Genomic DNA, 24,714 nt, shown 5'->3' with positions numbered 1-24,714 from the left:
TCTCCCGTTATCTACCCCCTACCTTGCCTTTTATCTTCATATCCCCTCCTTAATTTCAAGTGCATTAAAAAAAAAACCAACAACACCTGTAACACTCTGGAGCATTTGAGATCTTGCTCCCTGGCATATGTCCTCAGTTTGGCTCAAATAAGCTCATGAAAAGTCTCTGCATGTCTGGACATTTCTGACATCAAGAGCTATATTTTACTTCTTGTTTACAAGAATGAGAAACATTTCCAATGAAGGCACTTAAGCGGGCTTTTAGGAAAGAGACGTTGACTGATCTGTAATAGGAAGAGAACAGACAGAAGTTGGGAGACCTGGTTGAATCTAGGTTCCAGTACTTGAGCAAATGATTTTCCTCTGGCTTTCCTCTCCCAATGGAAAATAATTTCCCCCTAAGCTAGAGACATCCAGGGAACACACTTCATTAGATGCCAGGCTCTCCCGAAACTCGGAACGTTCCAGTAACTGGGCGCAAACGCTAATAGATTTGGAACCGTACCATAGGATACTAACTGGAATACCTTTCCCACAATAGATTTTGGGAGCAACAAACAAATCAACTATCTCCTCAACAGCCTTTGGATGTGACCAGATCGCATGGTTTTAAAGTTCTCAAGACGCAACACTGTAGAACCAAGTAAGCAATTTTAAGAACACCCAGTCACAAATGACTGTTACTGCAGTATGGCCCCTGCAGCCCCGTCTTCACGTGGTTTGTCGGGTGCTGGCAGTGCCGCCGGGCTGCTGCCATCTCAGGAGTAGCGCTACGTGGCACTCCTGCCAGCCCAGCCGCTCTTCCGCGAGACGGCTACACCCACGAGGACTCCTCTCGTCGGAGCCACCGCACCGACGTCCTGCGCGCCCCCCTCAGAAGGGTCCCCAGCCTCACGGACGCGCGCGAGACGCCGCAGCGAGAACCCCGCTCGCTCCCAAGCGCGTCGCCCCGGCCGCCACTGCTCCCGGAAGTGCCGCTGCGGGTGGCGCGCAGGGATGGGCGGGGCCAGGCACCGCTCCCGGAAACTCGCTGGCCTGTTGGGCGGGGCTGCGGCTGCCACGTCGAAGCGGAACGTGGAGGTGTCCCTGGGCCGGGAGGAGGGGCGGCGGCGAATGCTGGGAGAGTCTGACGGGCGCCGCGCTCACGCAGGAACCGGTCGTCTAGGGTCCCCGCCAGGTGTGTCTCTCCTTTTCCCTCCTGGCCTTCTCGCCGGCTCTCGGGCCTGGAGGTAAAGCACAGGCCAAAGCTGTGACCCGGCCTCGGGCTCCGCGGGTCCCCGCCAGCCTGCGGCCCGGTCTCCGGTGGCGGCGCGTCCCTGGTCTCGTTTCGGCCCGGCCCGGCCCGGCGGGACAACGCCTGGCGTCGCGGCTGCTTTGGGGATCGCGCCGGTTCGCACCCGCCGTTGTTTTCACTGCTGAGCAGGAGTTCCCCCGAGACTGGCGACAGGGTGTCCTGCCACCGCGGGTGACTGGGGTCTGAGGGTAGGAGCCCTTCACACCCTCGTGCACAAAGAGGTGCGGTCCGCAGGGGTGCGGGCAGGAAACAAACCTCAGCGTTACTTTGGCTGACTTCAGTTGGGTCAGGATTTTCTGTTTGTAGTTTAACTGCTGCCAGATTGAAAGGTTCGCAGGTTTCCACCGAAGACTACTGTCATTTAACCGGGATTGGGTTCCTTTATGGGCAGTGGTCGCCCGGCGTAGCCTGTACATCGAAAGAAGTCTCATTAAGTGTTGGATGTTTTTGCCCATAAAGTATACGATGTTAAATTACAGGGCAGGTGTAAAAGGAATCAGAATATTGCCTGGGTTTGTGGGCGTTATAAACTTTTCTGTTTGCTCAAGGAACTAATTTTATGTAGGTCTCTCTGAGTTATTTTTTTTTCTTCTCCTAAACGGCCTTTTCTAAGTGTAGAAAACGGAAATGTCATTGTCTTTGTCGGCAACTGTAACTGTATTTAATTGCTGATTAGAGCTTCGTCCCTGTATTATACTACCCAGCGTTTGCTGTACATACCAATTGTTCTGGAGTTGGCTAAAAAAAAGTTTACTCACCTTTTATTAGTGATTCTTCTGTGTTCCTTTATCTCATTGTCCCTTAATTACAGCTCTGGGAAAAGGTTGTAGACTATAAGAATTTACGTGAGCTTTGTAATGGATTTAGTTATACTGTTTAATTTCATATAAGCAGTGTCTTTTCTGAAACTAATAACGTAAGACTATAAAGAAATCTGTAAACTGTAAAGAGCAGTGATTCTTAATCTTTTGGGATTCCACTCCCTTTTGAGGATCTGATGAAAGCACTGGATTATCTTTCTAGAAAAATGCACACATATGTAGGATTTTCTGTATAATTTCTTTATAAACTCCTGTTAGATGATATTAAAGTTTCCATTGTTTTTAGAAATGTTGTTATTCTTAGGTAGCTTAATTTCAGCTCAAAGAGTTTTTATTTGTTAGACTCCAGATAAATGTGATACTATTTAGTTCAGTAATCAGTGCACAGATGCTTCTTTGGTTTTGGTTGCGTGAGATGAGTCTACAACATTGATAATACTAAATAAATCCTGTACTAAACAAATGTGCCCATCCATAATGGTATATTTTGCCTACAGAAGATGGGTATTTTTACTAAAGGCAGTGCTGGCTAGGGATTGTATTCCTGGTTTGGGAGTCAAAGTTTCCAGTTCTGTTAACCTCCTTCTCTTTTTACTTTCTGAGGTATGGGTCAGTTCTCTATGTAGCATTGTATGGTTGGTATTTTTTTTTTTTTTAGAATAGTACTGCTGGGTTTTAGTATTGTTTCACAAAATTATCATTTAGAAAATGAGCAGAAAGAGAAAAGTTTCTACTTAATGGCATGCGGTTGTTGTGGAAAGTTGAATGAAAAAAATAAGAGTTGTAGTCTGGAACATAAATTTTCATTTTTTGTTGTTATTCATTCTCACTCGAGGATATTTTTTCCATTGATTTTTAAAAAATCTTTTTTCATTGATTTTTTTAGAGAGTGTGAAAGAGAGGGGGAGAGACAGCGAGAGAGAAACATCAACATGAGAGAGACATCGATTGGTTGCCTCCCGCATGGGTCCTGACCAGGGGATCGAGCCTGCAACCGAGGCATGTGCCCTTGACTGGAATTGAATCTGGGACCTTTTAGTCTGAGAGCCAGCTGTCTACTGATCCAGACCGGCTAGGGTGGGACATTAAATTTTCTTCAGTAGATGTATTATTGAAGATTCACTGGGTTAAATATTTTAAATTGTTTACTTTTGTAATAGCTCATTTAATTCTCTCAACAACCGTATGGTATCAATATGTGTATGACACTTACTTTACCAAGTGGGTAGCCAAGACACACATAGGTAAAGTTACAGGCCTAAAGTCAGAGGTAGGACATGGTGGAGCTGAGATTTAAACTGAGGATATTGGCTCCAGGCTCCATACTCTCTAACTGCTGTGCTATATGATATTATCTTATAGATGGCATCTATGAACAAGCCACTATCCTCACAACTTTCTTTTTATATTTTTAGAATGATTTTGTTCCATGTAAAATAGTCTTGAATGAACAATTCTGCATAGTGTGAATTCTAATCCTATCTATAAATAAAAGCATAATATGCTAATTAGACTGGACGTCCTTCCAGACGACCTTCCGTACAAAAGCCGGGGCTGCAAGGGAATCCTGGGTTCTGGGTGCCTGCTGGTGGCCAGAGGGAAGCCTGGGTTCTGGGTGCCAGAGGGAAGCCGGTGCTGGCAGCCGGGAGAAGGAAGGCCTGCTCTTGCACGAATTTTGTGCACCGGGCCTCTAGTCCTATATAATAAAAGCCTAATATGCAAATCAACCGAATGGTGGAACGACTGGCAGAACGACTGGTCGCTATTACATGCACTGACCACCAGGGGGCAGATGCTCAACGCGGGAGCTGCCCCCAGCCTGCAGGCCCTAGGCCAGCCAAGATGGGTGCCAGTGGGGGCCTCCTGGTCGCCCCACAGATCGGCCCTGATTGCCGGCCAGGCCTAGGGACCCTACCGTGCACGAATTTCGTGCACCAGGTCTCCAGTCACATATAATATTGAAAAAGAACTACACAAAGCTTTTAAAGCAAATCTCACTTGGGAAGTACACATGGTTTAATCTGAGCCTTCTTTATATTTTCAAGAATATTAGTTACAGTCCGGTCAGTGTGGCTCAGTGGTTGAGTGTGTTCCCATGAACCAGGAGGTCACGGGTTTGATTCCCAGTCAGGGCACATGCCCTGGTTGTGGGCTCAATCCCCCATAGGAGGCATGCAGGAGGCAGCTGATCAGTGATTCTTATCATTGATGTTTCTATCTCTCTCCCCCTTCCTCTCTCTGAAATCAATAAAAGTAAAGCAAAAAAAAAAAGGCATTAGTTACAATTAATGAATGATCATTTCTAAGAGAAGGAAATAGAGATGCATTCAGTTGAAGCTGTATTTCAATAGCAATTTTAGTAGTTTTATTAAAAATTGACTTTAGAGAGAGGGAGAGAGAGAGAAAAATCAATGCGAGAGAGAGACATTGATCCACCAGCTCCTGCACTTGCCCTGGCCAGGGATTGAACCTGCTACTTAGGTATGTGCCCTGACCTGATTTCTGCCACCTTTTGGTGTAGGGACCATGCTCCAACCAATTGAGCCACTTAGTAGTTTTGAGAATGATTACAATAGGTAGGTTATGGTACTGTTGTTTAGTTAGATGCAAACCACATAATGTAGTTCTAGGCCATTTTTGTAGTATAGTGCTTTTTTTTTCTCAGGTAGTATTGAAGCCTTGTGTTCAATACACATTAAGTGGAACTGCTTCTGGTGGAACATTGAGTACTAAGACAAAAAAATAGACTTTTATAAATCCTTTGAATTCCCACTTAACCATTTTATGTTCTTTCGAATTTATCTCTTTCTCTTCCAGTAAATGTTACACATTAACTAGTGTTCATGAATTAGGTAGCCCTTGTTTTTACCTTTGCTCTTAGAGAAACTGTATTTCTATTCAGTTGGATTTATATATATATATATATATATATATATATATATATATAGCCATTTTGTTTTCACTTTTAGAAATTATTTAAAGTCATTTTATAAAACCAATTTTTCCCCTAACCATACTTTTCTCTATTTTTTACATAAGAAAAGGTCTTTTAAATAGTTAAGAATTTAAAAATTAAGTGTTTTACCTGAAATTGAGCTTTTTAGCTCATCAGTCTACTTGAATTTCCCTAAATATGAACATTTAAAACTTGAAATCAAGCAGAATTTCTGTATACCTACCGTGTGCTGAGTAATTTTGCTCCCAAAAGAGTAAAAATTGTAACACTTGGTTTAAAAATGACATTATTTGTCTAATTAGTGAGACAAGGTGACATATACAACTATTAATAAAATGGCAGTGAGAAATATGTGAACAATATCTACTAATAGAATGTTATAAAGTTTTGTTAAGGTAGAATAAGAAACTTTATTATAAAATGCTTCAAGTGTGGTACAGACAAATATAAACAGTTAAGAGGTTATTTAGATCAGTGTGGATTGGATCATTAGGGCAGTTTTCATGAAGGAGCTGGGACTTGAGCTTGACAATTGGCTGAGAGGAAGAAGATGGCATTTCATATAAATAAAATAGGCTTCCTTTTTACTTCTTAGAAAATTGGGATTGTTTTTCTTTTTTTCACAATAATCTTAGGAAACTAGTATAGTTTTCTTGATTAAGCTTATGATAGTAATAATTTAAAAAAACTAGTTAGCATATGAAAACACTTATTAACCTATGTGCAAGGCACTGGCCCTCTATAAAATACATTATTTTGTTTAAACCTTACAACATCCCATGAGATAGTCACTTTCATCCCCATTTTACAGATGTAGAAACGGGCTCAGAGAGGTTAAATCATGTGTCTAAAGTATAAGTAGCAGAGCCAATATTCAAATCGAGGATTGAGTTTATAGGCCTTTCTTTTAACCACATGAGTATTCAACCTCCTAATCCACTTTTGTCTAACCTAGCACAGTTGCTAAACTATATTTCTTCTCTTAATTTCATCATGTATCATAGTTGCTATGCTATTATTTCTTCTAAATGTTAATATTTCTCCTATGATTAAAATTGAATATCTGATCTTGTTGAAGTAATAATTAAGAGCTTGGACTCTGGAACTAAACTTCTGAGTTTAAATCTTGGCTCTGCTTCTTGCTAGCATGTACAAATTATTTAACCTTTCTGTGCCTTAATTTTATCATCTGTAAAATGCTCTTCAAGTATAAACAACTTGAACCTGTAAGACACAAGGCATATTGTTAGTCTAAGGTCTTCTTAAGGAAACTAGTAGAGGATGAACTTCATCCTTTACAGATGAGTAAGAAAACTGGCTAAAGTACTGTTGGAGGGCATTGAGTATATTTAACTATAGTTCTGAGACTAAAAAGTGGGAATAAGGAAGAAAGAATAAAATGTGCATGTTAAATATCTGACAATGTAGGAATTGGTTATAAAATTTTAAAAAAATTAAGAGAACTGGGAAGTAGAAACAAAATTGGAAGTAGAATAAGTTAGTGGATTGCCTCATCTGTAATGGCTGGGAGTCAAAGGACATCATTAAAGCTGACAAATCAGTTAGAAGTATAAGTATATTTAACAGTTCAAAGGTAAACATTGAGGAAGATAATACTATTGACTATAACTGTAGTGCAAGAGGGGCAATAATTTTATACAAGCTAATTTCTGAGGTGCTCATAGTTACTTTGTAGACAATTAATGGTATTAAATAAAAATATTTAAATAAAAGATCTTTTAAACAGCTAAGAATTTAAAAATTAAATGTTTTACCTGAAATTGGGTTTTCTAGCTCATCAGTCTATTTGAGAGGGGCAATGTAGGAAAAATGGGGGGCATCTGTAATACTCTCAACAATAAAGATAAATACAAACAAAAAAGAAAGAAAAGCATCTCACAAAATTCAACACCCAGTCTTTATAAATAGAATTCAATAAAACAGTAATCAATGGCTATTTCCTTACATTATATACACTTAATATATATACATTTGTATGTATATGTCGAATTCCAAAATCTTGCTCAGAGGTGTACAGGAGGTTTTCCCACTTAAAAAAAATAAAAAGACAAGAAATCTCACTGTTACCACTACGGTTTCCTATGGTACTACAGATACTAGCCAACTTGGACAAGAGAAAGAAATTCGAGGAATAACAGTTTGAAACAGAGAGGTGATTGTCACTATTGGTGCATGATATGAGTATATATGTGGAAAATCTTACAGAATCTACTGAAAAACTACATTTCAGAAAAGGCAAAACTACGGAGACAGTAAATAGATCAGTGTTTTCTAGGAGGGAGGGAGAAAAAGGGATAAATAGATGGAGCATAGCGAATTTTTAGGGCAGGGAAACTTCTGAATGATACTACAACAGTAGGTATGTGTCATTATACATTTGTCAAAACCCATGGAATGTATAACACAAAGAGTGAACTCTAATGGTAACTATGGACTTTGGGATATGTGTCTATGTTGAGTCATTGCCTGAAACAAATGTAACACTATGGATCAGGATTTTGATAATGGGAGAGGCTGTAGTTGGGAGAGTGGGGGAGAGGTATGTGGGAACTTAATATACTTTCACTCAAATTTTCCGTGAACCTAAAACTGTTCTAATAAATAAAATCCATTTTTGAAATCTTGTGAAAGGTAAAAATATATACATACAAGCAGAGTCAAAAGATAAAGTCTGACAACCTAATAGGAAAATAGACAAATGATACAAATAGACAGAAAAGGAAATATGGATGACCCATGACCACAGGAAAAAAAAAGATGTTTAACATTATTTATATTATGAGAAATGCAAATTGTAACTATACACAGCTAACATATTTCACTGGTCAATCCTGTTGGTAAAAATCTAAAGTGTTAAGCTCCAAAAAAGTGTAACTCTGGTAAGGCAGTAGGGTAGCAGCTACTCATATATCACTCTTGGGAATGTGAAAAGGTATAGTTGCCATGGAGGGCAACATGGCAATATTCATCATAATTTAAATTTCATTTGTTCTTTAATCTAGCAGTTTTATTTCTGGAAAATATAGCTGTCCTTGCCCATGAATGAAATAATATGTACAATGGGCATTTATTGCAGCATTTTTTGTAAAAATCGCAAAATATTAGAAACAACTCAGGTGTTCCTCAGTAGCGGACCCAGTAATTAAATTATGGGACATCTTTATAGTAGAATAATGTGCCATATGAATGCATTTTTGTAGAATAACAGATTTTTTTAAAGCTTGGAGTGACCAGTTTTAAAAAATTTTCTGCTTTACCTTACTTATTTTGAAACCAAACACCTTTATTTGCAGTTGTCACTGGGGCCGATTCTTGCTGCTTACTTATTTGCTGGCCTGCTCTCCCAGCTACATGGATAGGCACAAGGCCTTGATGACATCTTGCAGGGCTGAGAAGTGCTTGGCTTGGTAGGCCAGGGCAGACTCTGCCTTGTTCACAACGGTCTCCAGGTTGTAGTCTTGCTGCTTGGACATTTCAGAGAGCTCAAGCCAGCCTGGCCTGTGCTGAATAATCTTCTTTTTTTAAATATATTTTTAATGATTTTAGAGAGGAAGAGAGAGGGAGAGACAGACAGAAACATCAATGATGAGAGAGAATCATTGATCGGCTGTTTCTGCCCAATCCCCACTGGGGATCAAGCCCGCAACCCAGGTATGTGCCCTTGACCGGAAACGAACCTGGGACCCTTCAGTCCACAGGCTGATGCTCTATCCACAGAGCCAAACCAGCTGGGGCTGAATAATCTTTTTGAGCTCTTCCATGGACCTCTCCTTCAGCTCTTTGATCTGAGTCATTAGAGCTGGACATCTGGAAGACAATTTCTCTTCTTCCTTAGAAAAATTGCCTGCAATCAGGGACCCCTGAGAGCTGACTTCTGTCTCTTCTGTTTCCATCTGAGTTGACTGCTCCCCACTGGGCCCACTTTGTGGGCTCAGCTCCTTGATCCTGTCTGCATTTCTTTGTTTGTTTATTTATTTATATGTTTTTATTAATTTTGAGAGAGAGAGAGGAGAAGGAGAGAGAGAGAGAGAGAAACATCGATAAGAGAGAAATATTGATCTCTGCCTCCCGCACACCACCTACTAGGGATTGAGCCTGCAAGCAACCTGGGCATGTGCCTTGACCAGGAATTGAAACCAGTGACCCTCATGATGCATGGGACTATGCTCAATGATCTGAGCCACGCTGGCCAGGGCTCTTGGTGTATTTAAAGTATATCCACAGGAGCTTATGCCTGGTGAGATTATGGCAATCCATGGCTTGTTGCTGACTAGAAAAAAGCTACTTTTATCTTTTTTTAATAAATATATTTTATTGATTTTTTACAGAGAGGAAGGGAGAGGGATAAAGATTTAGAAACATCGATGAGAGAGAATCATCTGTCAGCTGCCTCCTGCACACCCCCCACTGGGGATGTGCCCACAACCAAGGTACATGCTCTTGACCAGAATCGAACCTGGGACCCTTTAGTCTGCAGGCCGATGCTCTATCCACTGAGCCAAACTGGTTAGGGCAAAGCTGCTTTATCTTTAAAATCTATGGGCTTACTATATTCTTTGTGGATAGTCTGTTTTAATTTAAAATTAATTTTAAAAACTGCTCTTATTGAATGATCCTATTCCAGGAAGATGCACCTTATTTTTTATGTGCCTTTTCTTACCCCTGATACACTGCCACCCATCCTTGTCTGAGCAACCCAGGTACATGCCCTTGCCCGTGAATCAAACCTGAAACCCTTTGTTGCTGGGCTGATGCTCTAACCACTGAGTAACACCAGCCAGGGGTTGTCTTAAAATAAGTGTTTCTTCTTTCTAATATTGAACATGCCCAGCAAATGATACCTAATTTGATTTATTGGCATTAGGGCTTTACTAATGATGCAATGGTTGGTCCAGTATATTTCTGTGTTCTATGTTACATGTTCAATATATATCTACTAGAGGCCCAGTGCACAAATTTGTGCACCAGTGGGGTCCCTCGGCCTGGCCTGCAGGATCGGGCCGAAACCGACTCTCTGACATCCCCCGAGGGGTCCTGGATTGCTAGAGGGCGCAGGCCAGGTGAGGGACCCCACCAGTGCATGATCGGGGCCGGGGAGGAACGAGGGAGGTTGGCCAGCTGGGGAGGGACCGTGGGAGGGCTCCAGTCCCGATTAGCTGGACCCCAGCAGCAACCTAACCTACCTATCAGAGCAGCTGCCCACTGGTGGTCAGTGCATGTCATAGCGACTGGTTAACCAGTTGACTGTCTGCCGCCTGGTGGTCAGTGCACATCATAGTGAGCGGTTGAGCGGCTTTAGCATATCATTAGCATATTACGCTTTGATTGGTTGAAGGCCGACTGGATGACCCAACACTTAGCATATTAGGCTTTTATTATATAGGATGTAAAATATTCTCTTGCCCTAGCTGATTTGGCTCAGTGGATAGAGCGTCGGCCTATGGGACTGAATGATCCCAGGTTCTAGTCCGGTCAAGAGCATATGCCTGGGTTGTGGGCACGATCCCCAATAGGGGGCGTGCAGGAGGCAGCCAATCAATGATTCTCCCTCATCATTGATGTTTCTATGTCTCCCTCTCCCTTCCTCTCTGAAATCAATAAAAATGTATTAAAAAAAAATTCTCTTTAGCAGGATGAAGTTAAAGGAAGTCGATCGTACTGCCATGCAGGCATGGAGCCCTGCCCAGAATCATCCCATTTACCTAGCTACAGGTGAGTTCAACAGAAACAAGATAGTACAAGTCACCTAATTTCTTCTCTTCCACATCTGACTTATTCATATCTGTTCTTTAAGATTCAGATCAAGCTTCATCTCTAGAAAGCCTCTTCTTCCCTGGCAAGATACCTCCCTCCTTGCTGTCAGCTGAGTTCTATGACCTTCCTCTGTGTTCCCATAGCACCTATACATCATAGCATTAATCATGATATATTTATAGTGTCTTCCCCATTTTATAAAAATTATGTTTTATCTTTATTCCTCCAGTACTAAACACAGTAGATATGTTTAAAAAAAAACCTGTTAAATATCAATTTGAATGAAGAACAGTTTTGATGCTTTTTTATATAAAAAGAGTTGGAGTTATATCATTTGTGACTATAAACAGATATAGTGAATCACGGTGGTGTTTTTACAGAGAGCTTTTAAAATTATCTGCACCACTCACTCTTACAAACATCATCTCCGAGCCCTGTGTTAGGATCTCATTGCTGTAGTAATTTAAACATCTGCTCAATGGCATATAAGCTGATTTCAGTCACTATTACAGCACTCATGACTGAGATAATTGAAAAACATGCCTTTAATTTCTTTTTTGTATGGTTTGCTGAGACTCTTATTTTTGCATGCATAGTTACCATAAATGTATTTTCTATAGGAACATCTGCTCAGCAATTGGATGCAACATTTAGTACCAATGCTTCCCTTGAGATATTTGAATTAGATCTTTCTGATCCATCCTTGGATATGAAATCTTGTGCCACTTTCTCTTCTTCTCACAGGTATGAGATTCAACCTTAAATTCATGATTATATTTAATTATATGTTGTGAGTAATGCCTAGTTTGTCTATAAATGTATTATTATTAGAAATTGCAAGGAATACTACCAATAATGACATGAGATATTTTGTGAAAAAACACATTAGTGAATTTCTGTGGAAGTAGAGTTAATGTCTATTAACTTTTTTTTAAAATGTATTTTTATTGATTTCAGAAAGGAAGGGAGAGGGAGAGAGAGATAGAAACATCAGTGATGATAGAGAATCATTGATCGGGTGCCTCCTGCACACCCCCTACTGGGGATCAAGCCCGAAACCCGGGCATGTGCCATGACTGGTAATTGAACCAGTGACCTCTTGGTTCCTGGGTTGATGCTCAACCACTGAGCCACATGTCTGTTGACTTTTTATTGCTGACTGTAGGATAGGAAGGAAATGATACAGTTTCTAATTTTTTCCCCTCATAATATAGTAGAGTTACTTTCTTTTATCTCCTTTTTCTTACCTGTTTACAAAAAAAGGAAGGTATGATTAGAAAAAGAAGTAGTTGGATGAATATTAAGATGTAAATAGTAATTATCTCTGAATAGAAGGTTAATTTTTTTCTTGCATTTATCTATATTTGAAAATATATTTCACAGAGAATTTTATTGACATGATTTCTGATACAGCAGGTATTTGGATCACCTTTCCAAGTATTTATGGCCTATTGAAAGTACACTTTTATTTAAGTAGTAAAATTGCTTTATTGCCTCTTTTGGCAGATTTTGATGAAGAGATTGTACCTTAGCTAACAGAATACAGATCATGGAGTCTCATGGAGTCCCCTCACACTGTAATGGGAACTCCAGATACTTTTTGTCTTGCTGTTTTTCTACTCACCACCATCTTTTTATTTTTTTTAATATATTTTTATTGATTTTAGAAAGGAAAAGAGAGGAAGAAAGAGATAGAAACATCAATGCTGAGAGAGAATCATTGATCGGCTGCCTCCTGCACACCCCACACTGGGATCGAGCCCACAACCTGGGCATGTGCCCTTTGACTGGAATCAAACCTGGAACCCTTTCAGTTCACAGGCCGACATTCTATCCACTGAGCCAACCCGGCTAGGGGCTACTCACCACTATCTTAGCATGTCTCATTGTACATCTCAATGACACCTTTATATTTCTTCTCCACGCCACACCATAATCTTTTATTCTCCACAAGTAGGAGTACTTGTCATAACAGACATAATTTTAATGTCACTTTTTTTACTGTCAGAATACATTATTTTTCTTAGAAAATTTTAGATGACTCCCTTAACACCTTTACTATTTAACAGACCATTTGTTGGTGAGTACTTATATAGTCAAAAATAATCAAGGGGAGTGGTAGCTCTATTTTTCAGATGAACCAAAAGCAGTTTAGGATGGTAAAGTAACTTGCCCAGGCCTCAGTTTCTAAATGGTAAAACTATTCGTAAGCCCATATCTTCAGCGCACAAATCAAGTGTACTTTGACACACTATAATATTACCTCTAAAAAAGAATATTTTTACTCTTTTAAATTACAAAATCAAATATGCACATGAGTATAAATAACTAAAATGCCATTTTACCCAGTCATTCACAGTTACTAGGAATAGAAGAGAAACAGTATTTTTGGAGTATTTATGAAGATATAAGTAATTAAATGTATACTTTCAAATTATTTTCTACATTTATTTGACTTAAAAAATTAGTTGTTGCTTTTTTAAATTGAATTCATTGGGGTGATGTTGGTTAATAAAATTATACAGGTTTCAGGTATACAATTCTACAGTACATCATCTTAGTTGTTTTTATGCATTTTCTCTTAAAGGTACCACAAGTTGATTTGGGGGCCTCATAAGATGGATTCCAAAGGAAATATCTCTGGAGTTCTTATTGCAGGTGGTGAAAATGGAAATATTATTCTTTATGATCCTTCTAAAATTATAGCTGGAGACAAGGAAGTTGTGATTGCCCAAAATGATAAACATACCGGTCCAGTGAGAGCCTTGGATGTGAACATTTTCCAGGTTAGACTTTTGACATTTACTCATGATTCTTGAGATATGTGCTGCTTATTTGAGATAAGTATATGAATCTACTATGCTTGGAATCAAAAGCTAAATATGTATGCCTGAGGAGTGAGTATATTTGTTTGAAGAATAGAGAGTTCAGGATATGTACTACTAACCGCATGGAGGGTTTCTGGCTGATGGGTTTAATTCAGAGAAGTCTGGAGATGTCATAACATCTGATTGGACATTTTTTAGACATTAGGAGCCCTTGGGCATAGGTTGGAAACCTTGCCTTTTAAAGGTTTATGCTATTCCAACATTGGGTTGGTCTGTGGTGTCTGGGTTAATCCACAGTTTTATTAATTGAGAAATTTTGTATTTATGATAAAGAGATTAGTACTCTATCAGATAATTAGAAATATATACAAATATAGTACAAATTTAATTAATAGACAAGAGTCTACTGTTGCCATTTTAAACTTTACTAAATATTATTATATAAATGTGTAGGTTAACAAAGACCTTTTTTTTTTTAAGGTTATTTATTGATTTTAGAGGGAGAGGAAGAGAAATATAGATTTGTCGTTCCACTTATTTATGCATTCATTGGTTGCTTCTTGTATGTGCCCTGACTGGGAATGAAACCTGCAACCTTGGTGTATTGGGACTATGCTCTAACCAACTGAGCTACCCGGCCAGGGCCAAAGATCTTTTTTAAAAAAATATATATTTTTATTGATTTCAGAGAGAGAGGGAGAGGGAGAGAGAGATAGAAACATCAGTGATGAGAGAGAATCATTGATTGGCTACCTCCTGCACACCCCATACTGGGGATTGAGCCCAAAACCCAGGCATGAACCCTGACTGGGAATCAAACCGTGATCTCCTGGTTCATAGTTCGATGCTCAACCACTGAGTCATGCCAGCTGGGTAGTTAATAAAGATCTTGAGTTAGTAGAATACTAGAGTACAACAACCAAAAAATGGATATTATCTTAAAGTTTAAAGTAGTTATTTTTCTTTTATTATAAATAGATATTTAAGATATAGAACTATAAACCCAAACTTCTTAATTTTTACCATTTATGGGGTTTATTCTTTACATTAGAAAGCTAGTTCCTTTGTTAATTAGATTAAACAGTTGCTGATTTTTGGTTACCTTGTATTCTAGGTAGCTATTATCATAAAATTTCTCTGTTTTTAGTTATATTTCTGTTGATTAGAGAAGAATGTATGCAAGTGAATAATAAAGGATGAAGGTTAATACATCAAACTCATTATCTTGCTGTACTTTATATCACAGTTTTAGGGGCATTTGACCATAAAGGTACGCAATAGAGCTGATCTAGAAATATTGCTACTCGGAACAAGATTGAGTGTATATGAAGTAGAATTACGTGAGGGATTTAAGACAAGAATTTAACTAGCCCTATCTTGGTTTGGCTCCAGGAGCTGGCTTTGAGGTATCCTGAGATGCCATTATTTTAGAATTCAGTTATTTTCCTGAAAGCAATAACTGGTGACCTGTTTTTATTTCCCACAGTTGGATTCCCTTCCAGAGATGTAAATCCACAAATCATAATCCCCATATGGTTACATGATTTTTAAAGAAAATATATTTTTATTGATTTCAAAGAGGAAGAGAGAGAGATAGAAACATTGATGAGAAAGAATCATGGATCTACCGCCTCCTGCACGCCCCCTAGTGGGGATTGAGCCCATGACCCAGGCATGTGCCCTTGACCGGAATCGAACCTGGGACCCTTTAGTCCGCAGGTCAACGCTCTAGCCACTGAGCCAAACCGGCCAGGGTGGTTACATGATTGTTTAAGAATTTACCCATGTAATTATTTTTTTAATACATATATGTATTGATTTCAGAGAGGAAGGGAGAGGGAGAGAGAAACATCAACGATGAGAGAGAATCATTGATCACCTGCCTCCTGCACACCCACTACTGGGGTTCGTGCCCACAACCTTGGCATATGCCCTTGTCCAGAATCGAACCGGGGACCCTTCAGTCCACAGGCTGATGCTCTATCCACTGAGCCAAACCGGCTAGGGAATCTATGTAATTATTTTTACTGTCTTGTATTAAAATATCAATACACATCACTTTAAGTTAAATAGAATTTTATATATTTCTCTAAAAACTTTAAATTTTAGATTGTTATGCATGGTATTTAGGAATTCATAAGTTTTGCTTCCTTAATTCAGTAGAAAAATTGTATAACCTAAAACTGAGAGATCTTTTTAGCTATGAACTGAGTTAATCTGAGTTCTCTTAATTATGTAAAGTGCTATTTAGTTATCAATTGTTTCTTATTGCAGACTAACCTGGTAGCTTCTGGTGCTAATGAATCTGAAATTTACATTTGGGATCTAAATAATTTTGCAACTCCAATGACACCAGGAGCCAAAACACAGGTAATACATTGATTTTGATATAATCAAAGAACCAAAATCAGTTCTTCTACACTTAATTTATTTGTGTGTTTTCCACAGAAAATGTATTTGTTTAAAAATCAATGTTTAGATGTCATTGATTTTTCTTCAGTGTAGTGAAGTAAAGTATTAACGAATGTTTTTTCAAAGTATCAGTGAGTCTTTCAACAGCAAATATTTACTCAGTGCCTGCCATTTGCCAGCGACTGTTCGATTTTATTCACTACTGTATGTCAATAAAATTGTGACATACAGTAGTAAATAAAATTGACAAGTCTCTAATAATTTTTTTAGATACCATATTTTATAGGGTGTAGTATTTTATATCATATAGTGTTTTAACACTGTCCAACCTTAGAATAAAAATCATAGATTCGAAAGGAAACATTTTTTAAAAGAAACACTTAACCCCTTTCCTATGTCTGTCTTCCTTCCTTCCTTCCTTCCTTTCTTTTCTTTTCCTTCCTTCCTTCCTTCCTTCCTTCCTTTCCTTTCCTTTCCTTTCCTTTCCTTTCCTTTCTTTCCTTCTTTTTCAGTGCAAGTGTTAGTGATTCAATGACCAGAAAATGAAGAAGCGGGAGCATAGCTCACAGATTAGCTTCTCATCCACTTGGGGTTGAGAAGTTGTAGATAGACATAGAAGGGTAGAAATGAAGGGATGATCTAGGCCAGGGGTGGGCAAACTTTTTGACTCGAGGGCCACAATGGGTTCTTAAACTGGACCGGAGGGCCGGAACAAAAGCATGGATGGAGTGTTTGTGTGAACTAATATAAATTCAAAGTAAACATCATTACATAAAAGGGTACGGTCTTTTTTTTTTTAGTTTTATTCATTTCAAACGGCCGGATCCGGCCCGCGGGCCGTAGTTTGCCCACGGCTGATCTAGGCAGATAAGAGAGAGCTTTATGCAAATGGTGGGTGGAATAGTCATGGTTTTCTGGGAAAGGGGTGGCAATTTTTATTTTTATTTTTTAATTGATTTCAGAGAGGAAGGGAGAGAGAGATAGAAACATCAATGATGAGAGAGAATCATTGGTCGGCTGCCTCCTGCACATCCCCTACTGGGGATCGAGCTGCAACCCCGGCAGGTGCCCTTGCCCAGAATTGAACCCAGGACCTTTTAGTCTGCAGTCCAATGCTCTGTCCACTGAGCCAAATCGGCTAGGGCGGGGTGGCAATTTTTTTTGGAATCTGGGTTCTACCTTTTTGTCCTTTTATGGTTCCTTCTGATCATTGCCAAATTGATTGTCAACTGTCATGGCCTTGGTGGGTGTGTCATTTAGAATGGAGATTAGATTATAATGAGGTTTTAGGTCCCCTGGAGGTCACTTAGGAGGCCATCTTGGTCTTAGCTGATACTTTCTTGAGAAAGAACTATTAACTGCATCCCTCCTGTTCTCAAAGATAAACAGTGTCGGGTAGGGGTTACCAGGTCACATAGGCCTACTGTGGGGTAACAAAATCCTCCCTTTCTTATTTTCACTCATTCTTGAGGGTTGCTGAGGGACAGAGGTCCACCGTCTGTAACTGCTTTGAGGCTTTTGTAATGGGGCCCATTAGAGGAGTGAAACCCTTCCTTGGCTAATCTTAAATAAGTATGATTGTCTCCCTGCTGTAGTTCTAACCATTCATACTCCTGGGTAACTATTATTTGAAGTTTAATTGATTCAAGTCTTCTGAAAACAAAAGAAACTAGACATTAAGGTATTACTTATCTAGTTGGTATTCCTGCTGAGTAGTAGCTTGAAGTCTAATAAAGGCTCATAGAAGTGTTGAGTTCTAGAGCGGAGAACCTCAGGTTCTAGGCCAGTCATCTGTTTTACCTTGGTGTGATGAATCCAAGGCATTATTCCCTGTACTATGTATTTCTAGTAAGTTGAGAAAATAGTCCTCTCACTGCCTCTTTGAGTTTCTTTTTAAAAAAAATTGATTTGAGAGAGGAAGGAGAGAGAGACACACAGAGAACAAGAAAGGTTAGAGAGAAACATCGATCGGTTGTCTCCTGTACTCACCCTGACCGGGGATCGAACCTGCAACTGCGGTTTGTGCCCTGACTCGAAATCGAACCTGCCACCTTTTGGCACACGGGATGATGCTCCAACCAACTGAACCACCTGGCCAGGGCACCTTTTTGAGTTTTTTATATTATATAGACTACTCAATTTGAGTAGCCTTATAATGGGACCTAATATTTTGGCAATCTTGAGAGGAGGTAGCATAAGGATAGCCTATGGTCTACCACTTATAAAGGTATTTTTCTCATTGTCTAGGCTGTAACTTTTTCTCTGCCTACTTGTTATATTGACCTACATCTGCTTTGTGGTCTATCGTCTACCTCATGGCACTTGCAAAAATAACAAAACTGCTTGATTTATAGCAGGAGCTTAATAAATGCCTGGTGAATGAGACAATATTATAATTACAGTATTGTATATATTGAGAACTTAGGAATGTAAAGCAAATTTGTAGAATGAACAGATCAGATTTTTAAGTGATCTGTTTTTTAAAAAGAAGGATCGGAATTTGTAGTTAAATTTTATTATAATTGAGAAATGGTTTTTAATAGTTTATTCCTTTTAGCCCCTAGAAGATATCAGCTGTATTGCATGGAATAGACAAGTCCAGCATATTTTAGCATCAGCCAGTCCCAGTGGCCGGGCCACTGTTTGGGATCTTAGAAAAAATGAACCTATCATCAAAGTCAGTGATCATAATAACAGGGTAAGTATATGATTGATTTGTAATGAATATGTTGTATTTCTTCTGTAGGTATTCATATCGTTTGTCAGAGTTGGCAACAAATCAAATTTCTATACAGTCAAATCCTGTATTTTCATGGACCAGTCATGTGGGAATGAGAGGATTTTTCCTTAGGGAAAATAAAGCTCTCAATAAACCAGGTTGGATATTATTAATGATAAAGAGAGAGATTGGGGGCTTGTTCTATGATATTCTTTGTGTTTTTCTTTGCTAGCTGTTTCAAAGCATTACAGCAACTTTTTAATTCATTTTTACCTTTCTCTAAAGTGTAAAGATATTTCCTACAATTAATTTTACAATTGAACTTGCAGTTTCCAAACTCCTGGCTTCATCTCTTCTATTAGGTACTGTATTCTTCTTCCACTTGCCCATTAGATGCTGCTGTATAACACATTAAATTTTTGACCTTACAAATTCCTTAATATGATGTCATCATGTGCTGTAAGATAATTTAGATATCATTAGGGCCTTGTTTTGTTAGTTTATTTTTAATCACATTATATGGTTTGACATTTTCCAGAACAAGTTTACCTAAATCGGAGAATACGTATAAAATTTTTCAACAACAAAAAACTATTTAGAAGAATATTTCTTCAGGGGTTTGTTTTTCCCGATGAATCAGGAATTTTAAAACAAGTTTCAGTGAAATAAAGCATACAGTAAGCATTTCAGTCATATTCTGAAATACTTAATAGGATCCCCAAACTTCCAAGTAATTCTCAATAATAACGTTAATTTATCCCCATGTGAAAATTTGGTAGTTGTTGCTTAGACATTCTATCTTGATTTTTCTAATAAAATAGAAGAAAGGTGTGGATTTTTGCTATTAAAATACTAGCGGCCCAGTGTACAAAATTCGTGCACAGGTAGGTTCCCTAGGCCTGGCTGGCAATCAGGGCCCATCAGGGCCTTCCGGCTGCCAGCTGGGGCCTTCCTTCCCCTGCTGCTGGCTGTTGGCCAGGGCCTTCCTTCGTTCCGCGCCGCCCCCTGGCGGTCAGCGCATGTCATAGTGAGCGATCAGATCGAATTCCCAGTCTCCCGATCGAACTCCCGAGGGGTCATTTTGCATATTAGCCTTTTATATATATAGATTTTTTCTCTTTATTTTTCTGAAAGTGTTAAATTTTAAATCTATATAAAATTTCCTCCTGGCCCAGCCAGTATGGTTCAGTGGTTGAGCATCGACCTAGGAACGAGGAGGTTGAGGTCTGATTTCTGGTCAGGACACATACCTAGATTTCAGGGCTTGATCCCCGGTGTGGGGGGTGCAGGATGAAGCCAATTAATGATTCTCTCTCATCATTGATGTTTCTCTCTTCTCTCTGAAATCAATAAAGACATATTTAAAAAACCAACAAAACAAAACAAACTTCCTCCTAGTTACATTTTTGGCAGCAAAACAGGTTCTGGCCTAGAATTGCTTTATGTATCAAATAGCTGGATGAACTGAACACATTTAAACTTTTTACTTTTAAGACTACTGTTCAAGATTGTTTAATAAAATTTAATACTTTTTAGATTTTGGGAGGTCTGTTTACTTTTTTATTGAATTTATTAGGGTGACATTAGTTAATAAAATTATATAGGTTTCAAGTGTAAAGTTGTATAATACATCATCTGTATATTGTATTGTGTGTTCACCACCGCAAAGCAAGTCTTTTTCCATCCCCATTTATCCCTCCTATGCCCTCTTCTCCCTCCCCCCAGATATTTTGTGTGTTTTTTTAAATAGACTAAGCCTGAGCTGATGTTTTCTACTGTTTGTTTCAACAAAGGCATATTCCTTAAGTTCATTTTGGCTTTTCATAAAATAATATGACTGATAAAAATGTTAGCCTTAACTATCTGCAGATGCATTGCTCTGGGTTGGCGTGGCATCCTGAAGTTGCTACTCAGATGGTCCTTGCATCTGAAGATGATAGGTTACCAGTGGTCCAGGTGTGGGATCTTCGCTTTGCCTCCACTCCACTCCGTGTCCTAGAAAACCATGCCAGGTATCATGCTGCTTTTTCAACGAACATAATTATTTATTTTTAAAAACATATTTACTTACTACTTTGATTTATCAGGTAATTTTTATTAAACTAGAGAATCTACTTTGTTTCTATTTTTTGTAAATGTTAGTGTAAATAAATGGTTTGTTTTTATTTTAAGCAGTAGTTATCTAATTTTCTATCCCCCAAAATGGTAACCAAATCATGTCATAAGAACACATGTGTAGAGGATTTTCCACTACTTATTTCAGGTAATAATTAATAAATCAAAATTCCAGTAGATCACAACACCTTGGGACAACTCTTGACTTTATACAATTAGCTCTTTCTTAGGGTCATCATAATTATGAAGAGACTTGCATAACATTCAATGTCAAGCAAAATTAAAAAGTTTGTTTTCTTTTTATTTTAATTTAAAAGGAAACACTTTTGAGAAAGTATGTGGTTCATTTTACTTTTAGGTTTTGTTTTGTTTTGTTTTTTATTAGTCCTCACCCAAGGATATTTTTCCATTGATTTTTAGGGAGAGTGGAAGAGTGAGGGAAACACATTGATTGGTTGCCTCCTTGCAAGCGCCCCAGCCAGGGACCCTTTGGTCTACACGCTGATGCTCTATCAATTGAGCCAAGCCAACTAGGGCTTGCTTTCAGTTTTAATAAATGTGTGGATGTGCTAAAAAGATATGAGAATCTTCTCATGTTAGCTTATTTATTTATTTAAATATATTTTTATTGATTTTAGAGAGAGAATGGGAGGAGAGAGAGATAGAAACATCAGTGAGAGAGAAATATCAGTCAGCTGCCTCCTGCACTCCCCCTACTGGGGATCAAGACCCCAGCATGTGCCCTGACTGGGAATCAAACCGTGACCTTCTGGTGCATAGGTCAACGCTCAACCACTGAGCCACTCCAGCCGGGCTCTCATGTTAATTTTAGTAACGTTAAATTTAATTAGTAATTTGGCAAGTTTCCCATCATTGATATTTAGGTAGCCAGGGAGCTTATGCATATTTGTTCAATGTTTTCAAACAGAAACAAATCCCTTTTAATGTCACAGGATTTTCTAAGTACTTTTGGGTGTTGTTTTTTTTTTCTTTCCTGTTTAGGGATATATAAACTAAAACATCCTTCTGGCAGCCAGGGAGCCCTCGGGGGATGTCCGACTAAAGGCTTAGGCCCCCAAGGGACCTGTGATGAGGAAGCTGAGGTGACAGAGGAGCCACGCTATCCCACCCCGCTGCCCTGGGTCGGGTCGCACACGGGATGCCCGGGCGGGCCGGGGGATCGCTGCTCCCCGCTCGGCTGCCCCAGGTCGGGTCACACACAGGATGCCCGCCGCCCCGGGTCGCAGATAGCAGGCCCGGATGGCGGCAGGGCAGGTGGGATGGCGCTGACCCGCCCTGCCTGCAGTATGCAAATTAGCCGCCATCTTTGTTGGCGGTTAATTTGCATATCGTGCTGATTAGCTAATGGGAGGCATAGTGAAGTTACGGTCAATTACCATGTTTGTCTATTATTAGATAGGACTAGAAGCCCTGTGCACGAATTCGTGCACTGGTGGGGTCCCTTGGCCTGGCCAGCAACTGGGGGGCCGGCCGGCCAGGGGAGGGACCACAGATGGTTGGATGGCCGACTCCTCCCCCATCAGGGCAGATTGGGGGGCCGGCTGGCTACAGGAGGTTGGCCGGCCATGGGAGGTTGGCTGTGGGAGTGCACTGATCACCAGGGGGCAGCTCCTGCACGGAGCATCTGCCTCCTGGTGGTCAGTGCGCATCATAGCAACTGGTTGACAGGTCATTTGGCCATTCAGTCATTCAGTCGCTTAGGCTTTTATATATATAGATGAATGGTTTTGAGAAGTTCTAATATTTTTCTCATGTAGGTAAGGTTTTTTTTTTAATTCATGTAACACATACTTATTGAACACTTACTGTATACCAGTTACTGTGCTAGGATTTGGTAATATAATAGACAAAAATGTATGCCCTCAGAGAGTTTACATTGTAGTGGGAGGACAACTAACACTTATATAACATGTAAAGTATGCAAGCACTTTAAATATTAGCTTGATTAATCCTCATAACAAATCTATGGTGAAAGTACTATTAGCCCCTTTTATAGATTAGAAAATGAAGCTCAGCAAGTTTAAATTTGACCTGAATCACATAACTCAAATACTGACTTCCAATCCAAAGGTTCTGATCTCAGAGAACATGCTCTTTTTTAAAAATATGTTTTTATTGATTTTAGAGAGAGGAAGGGAGAGAGAAAGAGAGAAACATCGATATGAGAAACATCAAACAGTTGCCTCCTGTACGCACCCTGACCAGGAATCGAACCTACAACCTAGTTATGTGCCCTGACCTGGAATTGAGCTGGTGACCTTTTGGTGCACGGGATGATGCCCAACCAACTGAGCCACACCAGCCAGGTCATCAGAGTTCATACTCTTTTTTTTTTTTAAATATATTTTATTGATTTTTTACAGAGAGGAAGGGAGAGGGAGAGGGATACAGAGTTAGAAACATCGATGAGAGAGAAACATCGATGCAGCTGCCTCTTGCACGCCCCCTACTGGGGATGTGCCCGCAACCCAGGTACATGCCCTTGACCAGAATCGAACCTGGGACCCTTCAGTCCGCAGGCCAATGCTCTATTCGCTGAGCCAAACCAGTTAGGGCCAGAGTTCATACTCTTAACGCTACATTATACTGACAATTTTAGGAATGGTCATAATTTAGCAAGGCATAAATCCATACTGGGTTCCAGGAGAAAATTAATCTCTCTAATTCTCAATTTTCTCCCTCTAATAAATGTAAGAGTTGTGTTAGATGATTTTTAGGGTTATTTCCAATCTACCATTCTGTGATTAAAAAAAAAAAATTTAAATCCTAAATGTTCTTTAAAATGTGATATTAAATATTATATGGATTTTTTAAAAAGGACATTCTTGACATGCCTTGAAATTCTTGATATGTATGATTGAATTATAAAGGGGGGAGGCAGTTAGAAAATACATTATTGAGGAAATTTAAATATGAACTATATTATTTTAAAGTATTACATATAAATAATAAGTATTTTCAGTATGTATTTGTATTGTAGTCATATAGGAGAATGTTCTTAACCCCGGAGATAAGTGTAAGGATGAGATGTCATAATATTGGCAATTAACCTCAAATGATCAGAGAGAGAGAAAGACATTAAGTAAATGTGGCCCCATTGGTGAATCTAGGTGAGAAGTATTAGGGTGTACATCACACTGTCCTTATAATTTTTATAAAGATTTTAACTTTAAAAAAATAAACTATTGGAAACAAAAGTCATAAACAATTTGGGTCGCCCTAACCGGTTTGGCTCAGTGGATAGAGCATCGGTCTGCGGACTCAAGGGTCCCAGATTCGATTCCAGTCAAGGGCATGTACCTTGGTTGCAGGCACATCCCCAGTAGGGAGTGTGCAGCAGGCAGCTGATCGATGTTTCTCTCTCATCAATGTTTCTAACTCTCTATCCCTCTCCCTTCCTCTCTGTAAAAAATCAATAAAATAAAATAAAAAATAAATAAATAAAATAAAATAAACAATTTAGGTCCTTTTCCTGTACCATACTTTTCTGATTCTGATATTACTTAAATTGTAAGAAATATAAAATTAAAAACAACTTTTTGGGGAAAGAAAAACACTTCATTGGCTTAGCTACTGTGATGTTTTCAGGAGAATTGAGGGATATTAATTTGTATGTTTTTGTTTTAAGAAATATGCAAATATACATCTAGTTTTTAGTATTTTTCTAGTATCTAATATTTTCTAGTATCTGGTCTTTAAATTTTAGTTTCTAGTATTTTCTTCATGGTATGATAATGTTTACTTTCCTCCCAACAAAGGCATGAGTATAGAAA

The 24,714-nt window shown here is 39.1% G+C and overlaps 1 protein-coding gene across 27 annotated transcripts in view; it reads left to right on the top strand.

The window, feature by feature from the left end:
* The window catches only part of SEC31A (SEC31 homolog A, COPII coat complex component), an 87,049-nt gene that overhangs the window by 16,117 nt on the left and 46,218 nt on the right, over positions 1-24,714 (top strand). For 11 of the 27 annotated variants that reach the window (XM_023750350.1, XM_023750362.1, XM_023750354.1 and 8 more), the window contains 6 exons: positions 10,722-10,804; positions 11,467-11,590; positions 13,434-13,632; positions 15,949-16,044; positions 18,644-18,784; positions 20,675-20,817. In XM_023750350.1, the coding sequence (XP_023606118.1) occupies positions 10,726-10,804; positions 11,467-11,590; positions 13,434-13,632; positions 15,949-16,044; positions 18,644-18,784; positions 20,675-20,817 (782 nt within the window). In that variant the 5' untranslated portion in view covers positions 10,722-10,725. Of the gene's footprint in view, positions 1-622; positions 644-1,047; positions 1,178-1,211; positions 1,230-1,355; positions 1,516-10,721; positions 10,805-11,466; positions 11,591-13,433; positions 13,633-15,948; positions 16,045-18,643; positions 18,785-20,673; positions 20,818-24,714 lie in introns of those variants that run through there. The other 16 variants (XR_002828158.1, XM_014451994.2, XM_023750343.1 and 13 more) reach the window with 11 other exon arrangements.

The sequence above is a fragment of the Myotis lucifugus genome, unplaced genomic scaffold (assembly GCF_000147115.1).
Source record: "Myotis lucifugus unplaced genomic scaffold, Myoluc2.0 scaffold_12, whole genome shotgun sequence".
Taxonomy (NCBI): Eukaryota; Metazoa; Chordata; class Mammalia; order Chiroptera; family Vespertilionidae; genus Myotis; species Myotis lucifugus.
The sequence above is the reverse complement of the archived record's forward strand: the minus strand, read 5'-3'. Positions and strand labels throughout refer to the sequence as shown.